The sequence below is a fragment of the Petaurus breviceps genome, unplaced genomic scaffold, assembly GCF_028583685.1.
Source record: "Petaurus breviceps papuanus isolate PSGF00001 unplaced genomic scaffold, PetGlider_PUasm1.0 37, whole genome shotgun sequence".
Lineage (NCBI taxonomy): Eukaryota > Metazoa > Chordata > Mammalia > Diprotodontia > Petauridae > Petaurus > Petaurus breviceps.
Window position 1 is genome coordinate 66,307,707 of NW_027186296.1, and position 13,876 is coordinate 66,321,582.

The following is a 13,876-nucleotide window of genomic DNA, read 5'->3' on the forward strand; positions in this document are numbered from 1 at the left end:
TGAAACTTCCAAGATGTGAAGAAATCTGGAAGCAAGGGGAAAGAAAGGGCTGGCTAAAAGGACAATCATAAGGAAAGCCTTGGGGGCAGAAAGAAAGGAGAGCTACAGAGAATAAGGCAGAAGAAATGCAGATGCCTTAGACAGCCTGGAATAGTGCAAGGGATACCTACTATACGAGGACATGAGGAAGCCTGTGTTCACCTTCCTGGTGTTGCTGAAGTTTGGTTCTGTTTCATTCCCCTTGGAGTCAAATTTGCGGCGATGGATGAGACTGGGTCTGATGTACAGCACATAGTAACGCTCCTAGAGTCAAGCAGAGAAAAAGTAAAACAGTTTTCCCTGCTTTGTTCTGCCTGCTTCTGGGGACTGGCTTGCCCCCATCAACATTTCTTATCTTCTCTCTGGCCAGTCAGTGAGTTACGTATGGGACAGGTAAAACTGTGGTTTCTCAGAGACTATCTGTAAAGTGAGTAAGTCCTTAGGCCTTAGGCCTAAGTTTCCATTTTTTTCTAGAAATTATGTGACTTTGAAACTTTAGAAGTCTTTCTATATAGTTGCTCTATTCTAGTCAGCCCTTTTCACCCAGCTTACCATAAAAGAGTTAAGTTTCTATAGAACGGCAAGAATTGCTGAACAAGACTGCTGATAAGGAGGAACAGGCAGTAACCTTGGGAAAGAAGCTCAGTCCCTGGTTCTCAGACTAAAACTCCTAGATAATACTAAAAATAATGAAGAATGGAAAGGAGCTGGCAGCAGCAGGTGGATTTGACCAATCGAGGAACAGACAGTAGCCTTGGGGCACTCAAGTCCTGATAAGAATGTGTCTAGAGTAAGACTGAAGGGGGGTCAGTATTCTAAGATTGTTACTGCGCCTGAATAATGAACTTCATGTATTATGTATATTATCCAACAAGATTAGAGCCTCATTAGTAATAATTATGTTAATGTTTGTAACCCTTTTCTTATTTAATCCAGCTTTAGCTTCTGTAGGGCGGCCTCCTCTCCTGGGCATTGTTCCAGTGACTAGACTGCCCGCTTCTCAGCTTCTCGAGAGATTCTAATAAAACTTCCTGTCTTCACTTTGAGGTCTCCGAGTAGTCAGTCTGGGTTAGGGTCTTTGTTCCCCACACAATTACAACTGCCCACTCAGTGTTATATGCCACACCTAGTACCCAATTCTAATGATCAGAGCCAGGAGGAAACAGTCTATTATGCCCTGGAACTCTAACCCTATAAACTCTGATCCTTCTGTTGCCATAATTCTGATAAGCAGGGTTGGACTAGATATGAACCAGAGCTGGAACTAACCTGGGGTGATCAGGGCAATGCCCCAGATGGTGACACGGGAAGGGGGACTGTTTCCTTCCACCTATAGAATACCTGCCATCAACAGGTCTCACTCCCTTGACTGGCTCACCCCACCCCCAAGATCCCATGACTTTCACACACCTTCCTCTAGGGCTGTGTCCTGAAATTTTATCTTCTGCCTAGTTCCCAAATACTAGAACGCCATATACTAGCACAAATCAGTCAGGAGAGGGATCAGTGAATTGAGGATCAGGAATAAACTGGGACCTGGTACATAGTACAGGCTTAATAAGTGCTTATTCACTGAGTGACAGGCTGGCTAATGTTATGTTGCCACCTTCACCCCATAGTAAACTATTACTCCTTGGTAAAATGGTAGTAATGCAAAAATATTGCATGAAAAAAAAAAGGAATTTTTTTATTGTGGTTGGAACAAAGAACTGGAAGTAAAAAGGATGCTTGTCTATTGGGGAATGGCTGGGAAAATGATGGTATACAAATATATAGAATATTATTGCACCATGAAAGAGACAGATTTACAAAAAACCTGAAAACTCTTGAGAACTGATACAAGATAAAGTGAATAGATTCAGAAGAACAATTTTGAAAGTGACTAGAACAATGTAGAGGAAAACAACTTTGAAAGATTTCAGAACTCTGATTAAAATCACAACCAATCATGACTCCAGAAAATTGATGATAACACATGCTTGCCTTCTCTTAATAATAATAGCTAATATTTACATAGCACTTACTACCTTCCAGGCACTGTGCTAAGCACATTACAATTACTATCATATTTACCTCACAACAACCCTGTGAGGTAGCTGCTATTATTATCCTCATTTTTATGGATGAAGAAACACACAGAGGTTAAGTGACTTGCCTAGGGTCATACAGCTAGTCAGTGTCTGAGGTCAGATCTGAACACAGGTCTTCTTAACTCCAAACTCAGTGCTCTACCCACTGTATCAGGTGTGGAATGGGACATCTGTTTTCAGAAACAGTTTTAAAAAAAAGAAAATGGAGGTAATGATACTTATACTACCTACCTTAAAGGGTGATTGGGAGGAAAGAGCTTTGCAAATTGCAACACATTACAGAATGCAAGGTTAATGTGTCAAACCCTCAACTAGCACCCAAAGTACCATTACAGTTATAGGTAATAGCAGAAGGAAAAAAGATATACAACACATGTGTTACTAGAAAAGGGCTTCCCAGTTTCATCAATACCAATAAACGTTTCTGTAGTTTACAGATGGACCTTAGAGATTACCTAATCTATCTTCATTCATTTGAGAAAGTAGGAAATTGAAGCCTAGGGTGGTGCCCTGATTTGCCAATATCACACAGCTGGTTAGGATATTTAGGTACGACCCCTGGAGCAGCCATTCATAATGACGCTAGCCCCAAGCTGAAGACCTTGGGAAGCTCCTATCACAGGCTGCCTTCCCCTTTGGTTGTTTTCTGTGTCCTTTGTGCTACTGAACCATAAGCCTGACACATATCAGACAATAAAGATTTTTTTTTAAATGAATGAAAATGGAAAAATTATCAAATTAGGAAGCCATAGAGTTATTCCTTACAATGTTTGTAACGAATCTGAAATAATGAATCTTAACCCACTGTTGTCTGAAGAATTTAACAGAGAAGTGAGTAGCAGTAAGCACCCACTGTAAAAGAGCAGAAAATGGGAAACTCCTTACTGAGGGTTGGCAAATCACTCGCATGCAGGCTCATTAAAGAGATGGGCAGAAGGAAGCACATTCTCTTTCAAGTTTAAGGTTGGTCAGAGTCTCCTCTTATCAAACTTTGATTTCTTCTTTTTCATTACTTTAATGTGTTCATCACTAAGGCACTGAGACATGGAAACAGAAAACTACATCTGTCAGTGGATAATAGGAAATGATGACAGATTTATTAGAAGGGACATTTACTATAATGCCAAAAGCATCTGTGATTTCATCAAGGAGGGTACTTCCTCCACCAACTTTGATCATAACCTTTCTGCAGCATACTTTATGGTCTTTGTGGACTGATGTGACCCCAAAACTAAGAAACCTGCTATCAAGGCACAAATAAGTTTCTCTGAACTTTGTTGATCCTCAGACAAGAGCTCTATGCAGCCACACTAAAGACCTACTCTGATGCCTTTTTGTAGGGTGGAGGTAACCCTACTACTGCATAAAGGAACTTGCCTCAGGTGTCAAAATTCCTAGTTACTGCTGTGATCTGACTTCAGTTTCATCATCACTTACCCCCCAGATTGGTACATGGTATATGTAGGCTCACTAGCCCATCCCAAACTAATAAAAAATACCACATACTACAATAACAAAAGAGGAGAAATCCCAAGGTCAATAAGCGGAGGAGTGATGGCCTTAAAGTCACACTGGGCCATTTAGCCTCAAATGAACTCTTTACAAACACTCAATTAACTGCCTGCCCCTCCCCCCCCCAAAATAGTCTATCAGAGCCAAGTACTCTCTGTTACAACTAACCTATATCACCAAAAAATGGCCTATTGATATATCCCAAACAACTTATAAACCAGGGATCATCTACTTTCCTTTTTTTTTGAGGGGAGAAGGCAAGGCAATTGGGGTTATAACTTGCCCTAGGTCACACAGCTAGTTAAGTGTCAAGTCTCTTAAGCTGGATTTGAACTCAGGTTCTCCTGACTCCAGGGACAGTGCTCTATTCACTGAGCCACTTAGCTACCCCAATCATCTACTTTCTAGTACCTTTATTTATATTTAATTCTTATTTATTAAGTACTTAATTTAATATTTATACGGAGATATTTATGGTTACTTAAGTTACTTAGTTTAAGTAACCTTAGCTATCCTAGAATAAATTGACATATATATGTGTATATATATATATATACACACACGTATGAAATTCAATAATATATAATGCATTACATATAAAATGCATCATTACATATTATATATCATAATTACATATTATTACATTATAATATATAATTATACAGAGAGAGAATCAGTTATAATTTTTATCTATCAGCCAGTACCTTTGGATATTTGTTGTTGGCTTTCTCCTCCTCTGGTGTGTATTGCTAATGATAGTATTCCTGCTATTTCTCCCTTGTAATTGCTTAAAATTCTCCATGGAGGGGCAGCTAGGTGGTACAGTGAATAGAGCACCAGCCCTGGAGTGACGAGGACCTGAGTTCAAATCCGGCCTCAGACACTTAACACTCTTATTAGCCGTGTGACCTTGGGCAAGTCACTTAACCCCAACTGCCCTCCCCAAAAAAGCCAAAAAATAAGTCTCCATGGAAAACAGATTTCTCTATGTTAGGAAAAGTAGGAAAAATAGGTTAGTATGAAAAGGGACAAACTAAATGTCTGTTCTGGCCCTCTTGCTCTATGGGGGCACTTCAAGATGTTCTATCTTTCATTTGGGTCTGGGATTTCCTTTATAATGCCCTGGGGCTCCATACTGCTAGAAGTAATAATATAATTACTGCATGGAGGGACAGTTGGCTCCTTATCAATTACTGGGGTACCAAAGTATATATTTTTGAAACATCTTTATTGGTAGTTTTTGTTTTTATATCACCTCTTTCTAACTGTATCCCTATTAGCCCTTTCTAGAGAGCTGTCCTTTATGATAAAGAATGCAAAAACTCTCATCTGGCTGTGCCCTGTCCTTGGAAACACCTGGGCTCAAACCCTGCCTCTGACACATTTTCATATACATACATACATATGTATATCTATATATACACATAAACATACTCACTTATGTGTGTGTATACATGTATATAGCACCTAGAGTCAGGAAGTCCTCAATTCAAATGGATTTTTAAATGATTTGAGATCCAGTCTCAGACACTTACTAGCTCGGCAAGTCACTTAACTTGGAACTGCCTCAGTTTCCTCAACTATAAAACGAGAATAGTAATAGCACCTACCTCATGGGGTTGTTGTGAGAGTAAAACAAGATAATATTTGTAAAGCATTTAGCACAACACCTGACATATAATAGGGGCTTAATAACTGCTTATTCCCCTTTCCCTAAATAGCTCAGTATAAATGTTGGCCCAATCAACTGCTGCCCCCAAATGGTGTATTATGTGCTCATTCTCTACCGCCCAGTTCTACATGGTCTGAACATCCCAAAGGCTTTTCCAGTTTATGTTGCACGGATACCCCTGCTCAAGAGAACATCACACTCACCTTTTTGCCACTGGCATCTGAGATGTTATGACGAGAGACATCAACCAGCTCTCCCTCCAGAAGGATACCATTTCCCCTGGTAAAAAGAGGAAAAGATGAGATTAACCTAGCTGGAAATCTTTACGAAGGAACCATAAGACTAAGACTCTTAGTCACAAGCCACACTAACACAGAGCTGTGACATGTCTTCCACATCTACCCTTGTTACCAGGGCCAAAGAAAAACTATACAGAATGAAAAATGCCCCTTCTGTTTACACAGTGCATTCATTCTTCCAAGGATTTCAGAGGCAAATGATATCAACAATAGCTGATATGTGTATTTTGCTTTAAAGTTTGAGAAAGTTCTGATGCTTTAGATCAAATGAGGGATAGACTCTAAGGAAGGAGCAAAAAAAGGTAGATATGGCCTAGTCAATCATTACTTGCCCATTCGTAAATCTCCAACAGGCAGCTGGTTATGGGGACTAGAGCTCAGGAGAGGTGAAGAGGGCTCATGAAGATCTGGGAGTCATCTTCATGCAGATGACATATATGTATATTATACATATATATATATAATATATATACACACACATATACACAAACACATAAGGGACAGAATGGTGGTAGAGCAGAGAGCTATTGTTGGTTGTTTAGGCAGGTCCAACTTTCATGACCCCATTTGGGGTTTTCTTGGCAAAGATACTGGAGTAGTTGTCATTTTCTTCTTACAGAGGAAGAAACTGAAGCAAACAGGGTTAGGTGACTTGCCCAGGGTCATACAGCTAGTAAGTGTCTGAGGCTGGACTTGAACTCAGGAAGAGGAGTCTTCCTTATTCCAAGCCCAGTGCTCTATTCACTTGCCATCTCACTTCCCCTGAAGAGAAGACAGAAAGCCCTAATTCTTAGGTTTTTAAGATAGAGAAAAGCTTATTCCAGGGCTCAATAAATCTTGGTTGCCTGGTCACCATGGCAGTGCCTGGCATTCTGAGGAAAATGTTTCCCTCAAACTACAGAACTATACTTCATTCTTCCCACTTACATTTCTTCTCAGTCATGCATATTTAAATTATACTAATGATGTAACATGAAAAGACTGTACTGCTTGATGGATGGCCGGAGCATTGTGAGTTCAGCCTTGACTTCATCCACAGTAGCCCTACTGTGGGCCTCCATTAAGTCCTGTACTCCCAGGAAAGGAGATGTATGGCATATATATATATATATATATATACACACACATATACACAGGGGTCACTGGCCACCAGAGTTGGGGCTCTCTCCCAGTTACCCAGGAAGTAATCTAATCCCATACTGTCAATCTTCCCCAACTGAGTCTGGAGAAGGTCACCTAGCCTCTACAATAGCAATCTATTATCCATCCTAACTGTTGTGTCAACAAGTACACAGGCAAAGGGTAATAACACACGCCATCAGGAAGGGACTCCCCCCACATGAGTCAAATGAGCTACATTAAAAGCTTCCACAGGGGCAGCTAGGTGGTATAGTGGATAAAGCACCAGTGCTGGAGTCAGGAGGACCTGAATTCAAATCCAGACTCAGATACTTACTAGCTGTGTGACTCCCCTGCAATCACTATTTCCTCCAAAAAAAGATTCTACAAAGTTTTTCCTCTGTCTTAACCCCTCTAAAGTCTTTGCTTTTCCTTTATCTCCTGATGTCGTCTTCTCAAGCTGAGAAGCAGTGGATTACAGTAAAGACTTGTTGCCTTTCTCCACAACCACCATCAACCCTTTTTATTATTTTTTTTTCTTTAAAAGCTGAAAAACAATACATTCGCAAGTTTTAGGGCTAGCTCCTAGGTCCAAGACAAATTTGTCAAGCCCCAGTTTAGTCAATGGCTACATTGTCTATATCCCCTATAAGACTAAAACTTCTTGAGAAACAGACGTGTTCTCTAGTTTAACCGAGTAACATCTAGGACTGAATTGCACAAACTCAGCACTCCATGCAAAAGCAAGAGAGGACAATGCTAATACTGTTACAGTACTTTGTATCTTGGCAATGATTAACAAGACATTCACTATCACAGTGGGAAGCTGGCACAAGTTGGCTGAGGAGGCACAGTCTGCACTCAGGGAAATATTAAGCAATTAATAGGGTGTTAGACTGAGAGTCAGGTGTCTTTTTGGAGCTCCCCTCCTAATTCTTGCTGAGAGATGTACCAAAAGTTATTTTGCTTCTCTGTAATTTGGCTTCCCCATCTGTCAAAGCAAAAAATAATTCAGACCCCACTTATAGGGAAGGGTTACCTAGTGCTGGGTTGTTTTGTTCTTTAAAATACTTAAATCAGCCTCCTCAGTGCCATAGTGATGCAAAGCAGAATAAACAGTTTGACTAGTGCTCATACCACTGCAGTGGGGATGAACTAAAGCCCTTTGATCATGGCAGGGGAATCACCCAAAACAGATAGTGCAGTCTTGATGCCCGAGGGATTTTGTTTCCATTAACTTTTAAATAATGCCTCAGGGGTGCCAAACTTTCCATAAACCTCCCCTTTCTCACATTCTGGGGAGGACACAGTGGGGAAAGAGGACTTGTTCTGAATAAAAAAATTCACACAGGGTCAAATTCTGCCTAAATTTGGTCTTGCATGGGAGAAAAAGGCCTACAAGTGATGCAAGTTAAATTTCAAGTGCTTAAAAAAAACCTGAACTGGGGGCACCTGGGTGGTACAGTGAATACAGCACCAGCCCTGAAATCAGGAGGACCTGAATTCAAATCCAACCTCAGACACTTAATACTTACTAGCTGTGTGACTTGACCTTGGGCAAGTCACAACCCCAATTGCCCTGCTTTACCCCTCCAAAAAGCAAAAAACAAAATTAAAAAACTGAACCATTAGTGACCAAGAGCTAGAAATCTACTTAATATCAAAATAAGAGGCAATTTAATATAGTGTATTTGAAACAATCGGGTTCAAATAACACCAGAGACATCATCGGCGAGAGCTATTATCACTATTAAAGAGGCAGTCACATGGGAAGATCAGAAAACTCTATTTTATCATGAATTAATAAACTTTCCTAATATATTCTATAGATGCTAGCAAAATGCTAAGCTTAAATAGAATGTAAGCTTTGAGGACAAGAACTGTTTTTTTTCTATTATCTTGGAAGCCCAGAGTAGTGATTCAATTTAGTTTTAGGTAATTGACTGAGGCACTCAGAGGTCAGTCAATCAATCAACAAGCATTTAACCTTAATAAATAATAGGGGAACCCAGTTAGAGCCAGGGGATACAAAGAAAAAGGAAAAGCAGTCTGCCCTCCAGGAACTTACACTCCAATAGGAAAGACTTGTATAGATAGGTACATACAATGTGGATGGAAGATAACCTCAGAAAGTTAGTATCTGGGGTTTGAGCTGAGTCTTGGACAGAGGCAGGGAGTCTAAGGCAGAGGTGAAGGTGCTCTCCTGAGCATCCCAGGCAATTCAAAGGCACAAAGACCACTGATGAGTTTCCTTCCTGAGGAAGAGGAAGTGGGCCAGTATGGTAAGATTGTAGCCAGCATGAAGAGTAATGTGAAAGAAGACTGGATGGGGGCGGCCAAGTGGCCCAGTGAATAGAGCACCAGCCCCAGAGTCAGGAGAACCTGAGAACACTTAACACTTACTAGCTGTGTGACCTTGGGCAAGTCACTTAACCCCAATTGCCCTGCCTTCCCCCTTTCTCCAAAAAAGAAAAAAAAAAGACTGGAGGCTAGGTTATAAAGAACTTTGGAAATGACAAATAGAGGAAATAATAGGGAGCCCCTGGAGTTTATTAAGTAGGATGGTGAATGGTCAAGCTTACACTTTAGGAAAATCATCTGGCAACTCTATGGAAAAAGACTGGCCTACACAGAGCCATGAAGCAGGGAGATAAATCAGGTGACTATTGTAAAAGGCCAAATGAGAGGAGATGAGGGTCTGCACTAAGGTTTCCAATCTGGATAATGGGACGAAAGTGGAACCCTCCACACTAAGAAGGAAGAAGTTCAGAAGAGGGATAGGTTTTGGCAAGTAAATAAAGAATTCGGTTTTGGACAAGCTGAGTTTGGGATGCCCATTCTGTGGTCATATGACTATTAAGCTGTAGGACTTGACCCCAGCTCTACCCAACTCCAAGGCCAGCCTGCTTTCTATTCCTGAAACCACAACTCCTCGGACATTAGGCACAGTAGGCATTTAATAAAAGCTTTCAAAATGAATACTAAGCACAGAAACAAAATAAGGTTGCTGTCCATGGCAGCCTTGTCACTGTTCCATGTGACCCTTGCCCATTCATTGAGCCTTTTTTGCTCCTCAGGGTTCTACTGGTACAAGAATGGTCTTATTAAAAAGTAAATTGCCTGAAGGGAGATTGCTATGGGGTATTATTAGAACTGGAAAAGGAAAGAATTTGGGACTTGCTCTCTAGATATTTGGCATGAGTCCCCATAACATCACTGCCCTCCAAGAGCCAGTTTTAGGGCAGCTAGATGGCGAAGTATATAGAGCATCAGCCCTGTAATCAGGAGGACCTGAATTCAAATCCAACCTTAGAGAGTAGTGGCGTGACCCTGGGCAAATTACTTAACCCCAACTGCCTCCAAAAAAAGTGAATTTTCTCATCAGTAACTTGGAGATGATATCTGTACCACGCCACCTAACGGGGCCAGGGTGAGCACAGCCTCTATACCTTAAAGGATTAACCTAACTTTAAACCAGTCAGAAGGAGATACGTGGGATCTGCGCAGCGGCAGCCCAGACTCCCGATCTTGCACACACTCAAGTTAACTTGGGGAGTTCAGTCCTTAGCCAAGATGGCCTTAACGTTGCTTGGGCGCTTTAGAACCATTAAAAGTCATTTTTTCCAAAGAAGGAAAACAATATGGCAAAGCTGAGGAACCCTCCACCCCAATGCAAAGACCTTGACCATTCCTCCCAGGTCCCCTTCTAACCAACCCTCATTCCCAACTGGGCGGAAAGGAGCTGGAGTCAAAAAGATAAGAGAGGGGCAGCAGATGCCCGGCCCCGTCCAGGTTCCGGACCAGGGAAAGAATCGGGTGCAGAGATCCCGCAGAAGAGCTGCCCAAGCCCCAGGCACAGGACGGAGCCCAGACGGGAGCCCTACCGCTGGTACGCAGCCGGGTCCCAAGCGCCGGGCAGCCGAGTGCTGTGCACCGCCTTGTTCCGGAGGGCGCTGTCGTGATAGATGCGGCTCATCGGGATAGAGGATGGGATTCAGTTGGAATGATTTTGCAACTACTTCCTCCCTGGGACGGGAAGATGGAATGCTTGAGGCGGGGGAAGATGAACACGTAGGAACCTGCCGCAGGACAGGTACGACCAGACGAGTCTCAACTCTCAGGATACACGGCAACCAAGGTCCTGTAAAGTCAGCCCGGCCTGGTCCTCGAGGCCAGCTCTGAGAGATCAAGGTCTATACCTCCCTTACGCCTCAAAACTCTTCTCCTCCCTCTTTCTACGGTATGGTATGGTCCAGGCCTCTCCTTTCCAAGAGCTGGCTTTAAAGGGATAGAGCTCTTCCTAAGAGAGCTGTGCAATGTACCTTCTACCCTGAAGGGGCGCAACTCTCAGCCCAGAATAGCGTCTGTGACTGTAAAGGACGGAGAGCAGGGAGTGGTGTGTAGTTAGGAGTAATAAAGTAAACGAAGTAATAAAAAATCATAAATCAGCATCGGAAACCAGCTCCAACCCTTGTCCTTGTGCTAAAAATGAAGGAGACCACAAATCCTGTAAGCTTCTGCTTAGTATAAGCCAGAATGAGTTGTATCTCAGAAGAGAACACAGAGAAAACTCATCTCAAGAACCAGAGCCCTAAGGTAGAGGATGTGATGGCTGTATCCCAAAAGACGCTGTCACATATTGCCTGCCATTAGACTCAGCTGCTTCTGAGCATATGGTATGCTTTTTTATAAAAAAAAAAAAAATTGTTAAAGAATAAGGAGAAACCAAGCCATCTTCCCAAAATAGAATGAAACCTGAATTGGACTACAAGGCAAAAGACATGAGTTTCCCTGGCTCAGCCACTAACTAGCTGTGTGACGATAGCTAAACTTTTTAATCTCTAGGCCTAGATTTTCTTATATGTAAAATAACAGGGTTGAATCTCTAAGAGTCCTTCCTGTGCTAAATCCTTGAATCTCTCACTAACTGAGCTTGGACAAGTCAAATCACTTCGCTTTCCAGGTCTAGAATTTCCTTACCTTTAAAATGAGAATTACCTGGTTTTCCCCTTTTGTTCTGATTCTTCTTTCACAACATGACTAATGTGGAAATATGTTTAATATGATTATACATGTATAACCTCTATCAGATTGCATGCCCTCTGGGGAGGCTGGAATTTAGAATTCAAAATTTTATAAAAGTGAGTGTTGGAAACAAAAATTAAATTAATTAATAAAATAAAATAAAATGAGAGAGTTTGACTAGGTGATTTCTAAAGATACTAGCAGCTCTGAAATCTGATTATTCCAGGTATTGTACTGGAGGGATGAATTCTTAGCTTGGGGCTCTTGTCAGGCCTCTTTATCTTTTGGGAAAGGGACATAAATTTCCTTCCTCCTAGTCTACAAATATTTCACAAGATACATGACTTAATCAATGTGGGTACTCCATCAATTCAATGAAACAATCACTTCCTAAATCTCTCAATTCATCCAAATCAAAACCTCCTACTTGCCTTAGTAGAATTTCAGGGATTGCTATGGCCAAAAATAATTGCCACCTACTAACTAAACTCTATTCTGGTCCTTGAATTACTAACATACTGACAGGTACTTGCCAAGTCTTCCCCACCAAAGTTTTATGGTCTTGCTTCAACTTGGAGAACCCAGGTTCACCTTTACACCAGGAGGAGGCACTGAAGGACTTTACTGGAGGAAGTTAAATTGCAGATGAAATACAGAGTTCTACAAAGTGAGTAGAAGCAGGACTGAACACTAGTTTATCCTAAATATACTAGATATATACAGCCTCCCACAAATTGTATATCCTTCTACTTATAGAGGTAATAAGTTTTGAAAGTATGTGCATCATGTGCAAAAGTTCTAAAATAAAGCCAAATTGGGATAGACAAAAAAAAAAAGAGAGAAGAGAAGAAAGATATCCTTTGGCTTTATCCCATCCAGAGTATCTTATTCCCTACCATTTCTTATTATTCACCATCTAGTAGGGAGGCAGCTACCATCAGAAAGTGATTTTGATAGTGTCAATTAAATGTTATTGGCCATTTTTCCGTATTAAGATCCTACTTTTCCTAACATAAAAATAACACATTCTACTCTTTAAAAATCTGTAGATTTCAGTAAAAGGGAAGAGAAACAGATGCTACAGTATGCCAACATCTTGGCTACTAAATAAGCACTCTGTGCTTGAACAATATAACTAAAAGGACGACAGCATTTTGGACAAAGGAAGAAAGAAGGAGGAAGAAAGAAGGAGGAAGAAGAGGAAGAGAAGAAAGCAATTTAGCAAAGTGCTATTCCTCTAGCACAATCTTATCATAGTGCTTTGGTGGCACTATATCACCATGATAAAATTTCTCCTTGGCATCACTGCTGAAGCATAAGAGATTGAGTTGCTTGTGGTCCTACACACCCTAAAATCAAACAAGTCCTTTAAGTCAAGGGCTTACACTCCAAAGGCTAAGAGAAACACTACCCAAGGGTTGAAACTGCCTCAGAGTTAACTGAGTTAATACCAATTTCTGGCCAGTGGGTGTTGTCTCTTGCAACAGGATGCCAGTGATTAGGGTTCATAAGCATCCATGGGACTTCTTCATTGACAGGATTAGGCAGTAGAAGGTGAGGCAAGAGGAATAATCCCTTTCATACCACCCTCTCCCCAGAAGATTTCATTCATTCCTACACATGCAATCCTCACCCTTATGCAGATGATTCCTTAATCATGTCTACCCTACAGCTTAGTTCCCATTTCTAATCTTCCTTCTGTAGATCTCTACCCAGATATCTCTCCATCACCTCAAACTCAAGATATCTAAAACTAAACTTATCTTCTTAAAATTAGCTGAATCTCTATTTTATACAATCCTAAAATGTTGAACTTGGAAGGGACATTAGAGATCAACATTAACAACCCCTCTTATTCTACATGTATCATCCTCTGTAGACTTTCCCCAACTGGCACTGGCAGGTTAGGTTCCTGCAAGAGCTTCCGCCAGCGATGGTTCTAGGAAGCATTTTTCCTAACAAGGTAGCTCATGGGCTCCACCATTGTTTTTCTATTTAACATTCAGTCAGTAGATTCTGTTGGCTTTTATAATAGGCATTATTTAAATGGCATCAAAAGATGCAGAATCTTTGAGAGGAAAGTGTGGGTTCATATTTAAAATACAATGGTGAAAGGCACA

General features: G+C 41.2%; 1 protein-coding gene across 1 annotated transcript in view; it reads right to left on the bottom strand.

Moving 5' to 3' along the window:
- Positions 1–11,877, bottom strand: part of ARPIN (actin related protein 2/3 complex inhibitor) — a 30,431-nt gene extending 18,554 nt beyond the window's left edge. The window contains exons 1-3 of the mRNA XM_069098614.1: positions 10,616–11,877; positions 5,517–5,592; positions 171–303 (exon numbers count right to left, since the gene is read on the bottom strand). Of these exons, the coding sequence (XP_068954715.1) occupies positions 171–303; positions 5,517–5,592; positions 10,616–10,707 (301 nt within the window). The 5' untranslated portion in view covers positions 10,708–11,877. The remainder of the gene's footprint in view (positions 1–170; positions 304–5,516; positions 5,593–10,615) is intronic.
- Between the last annotated feature and the right edge of the window lie 1,999 nt (positions 11,878–13,876).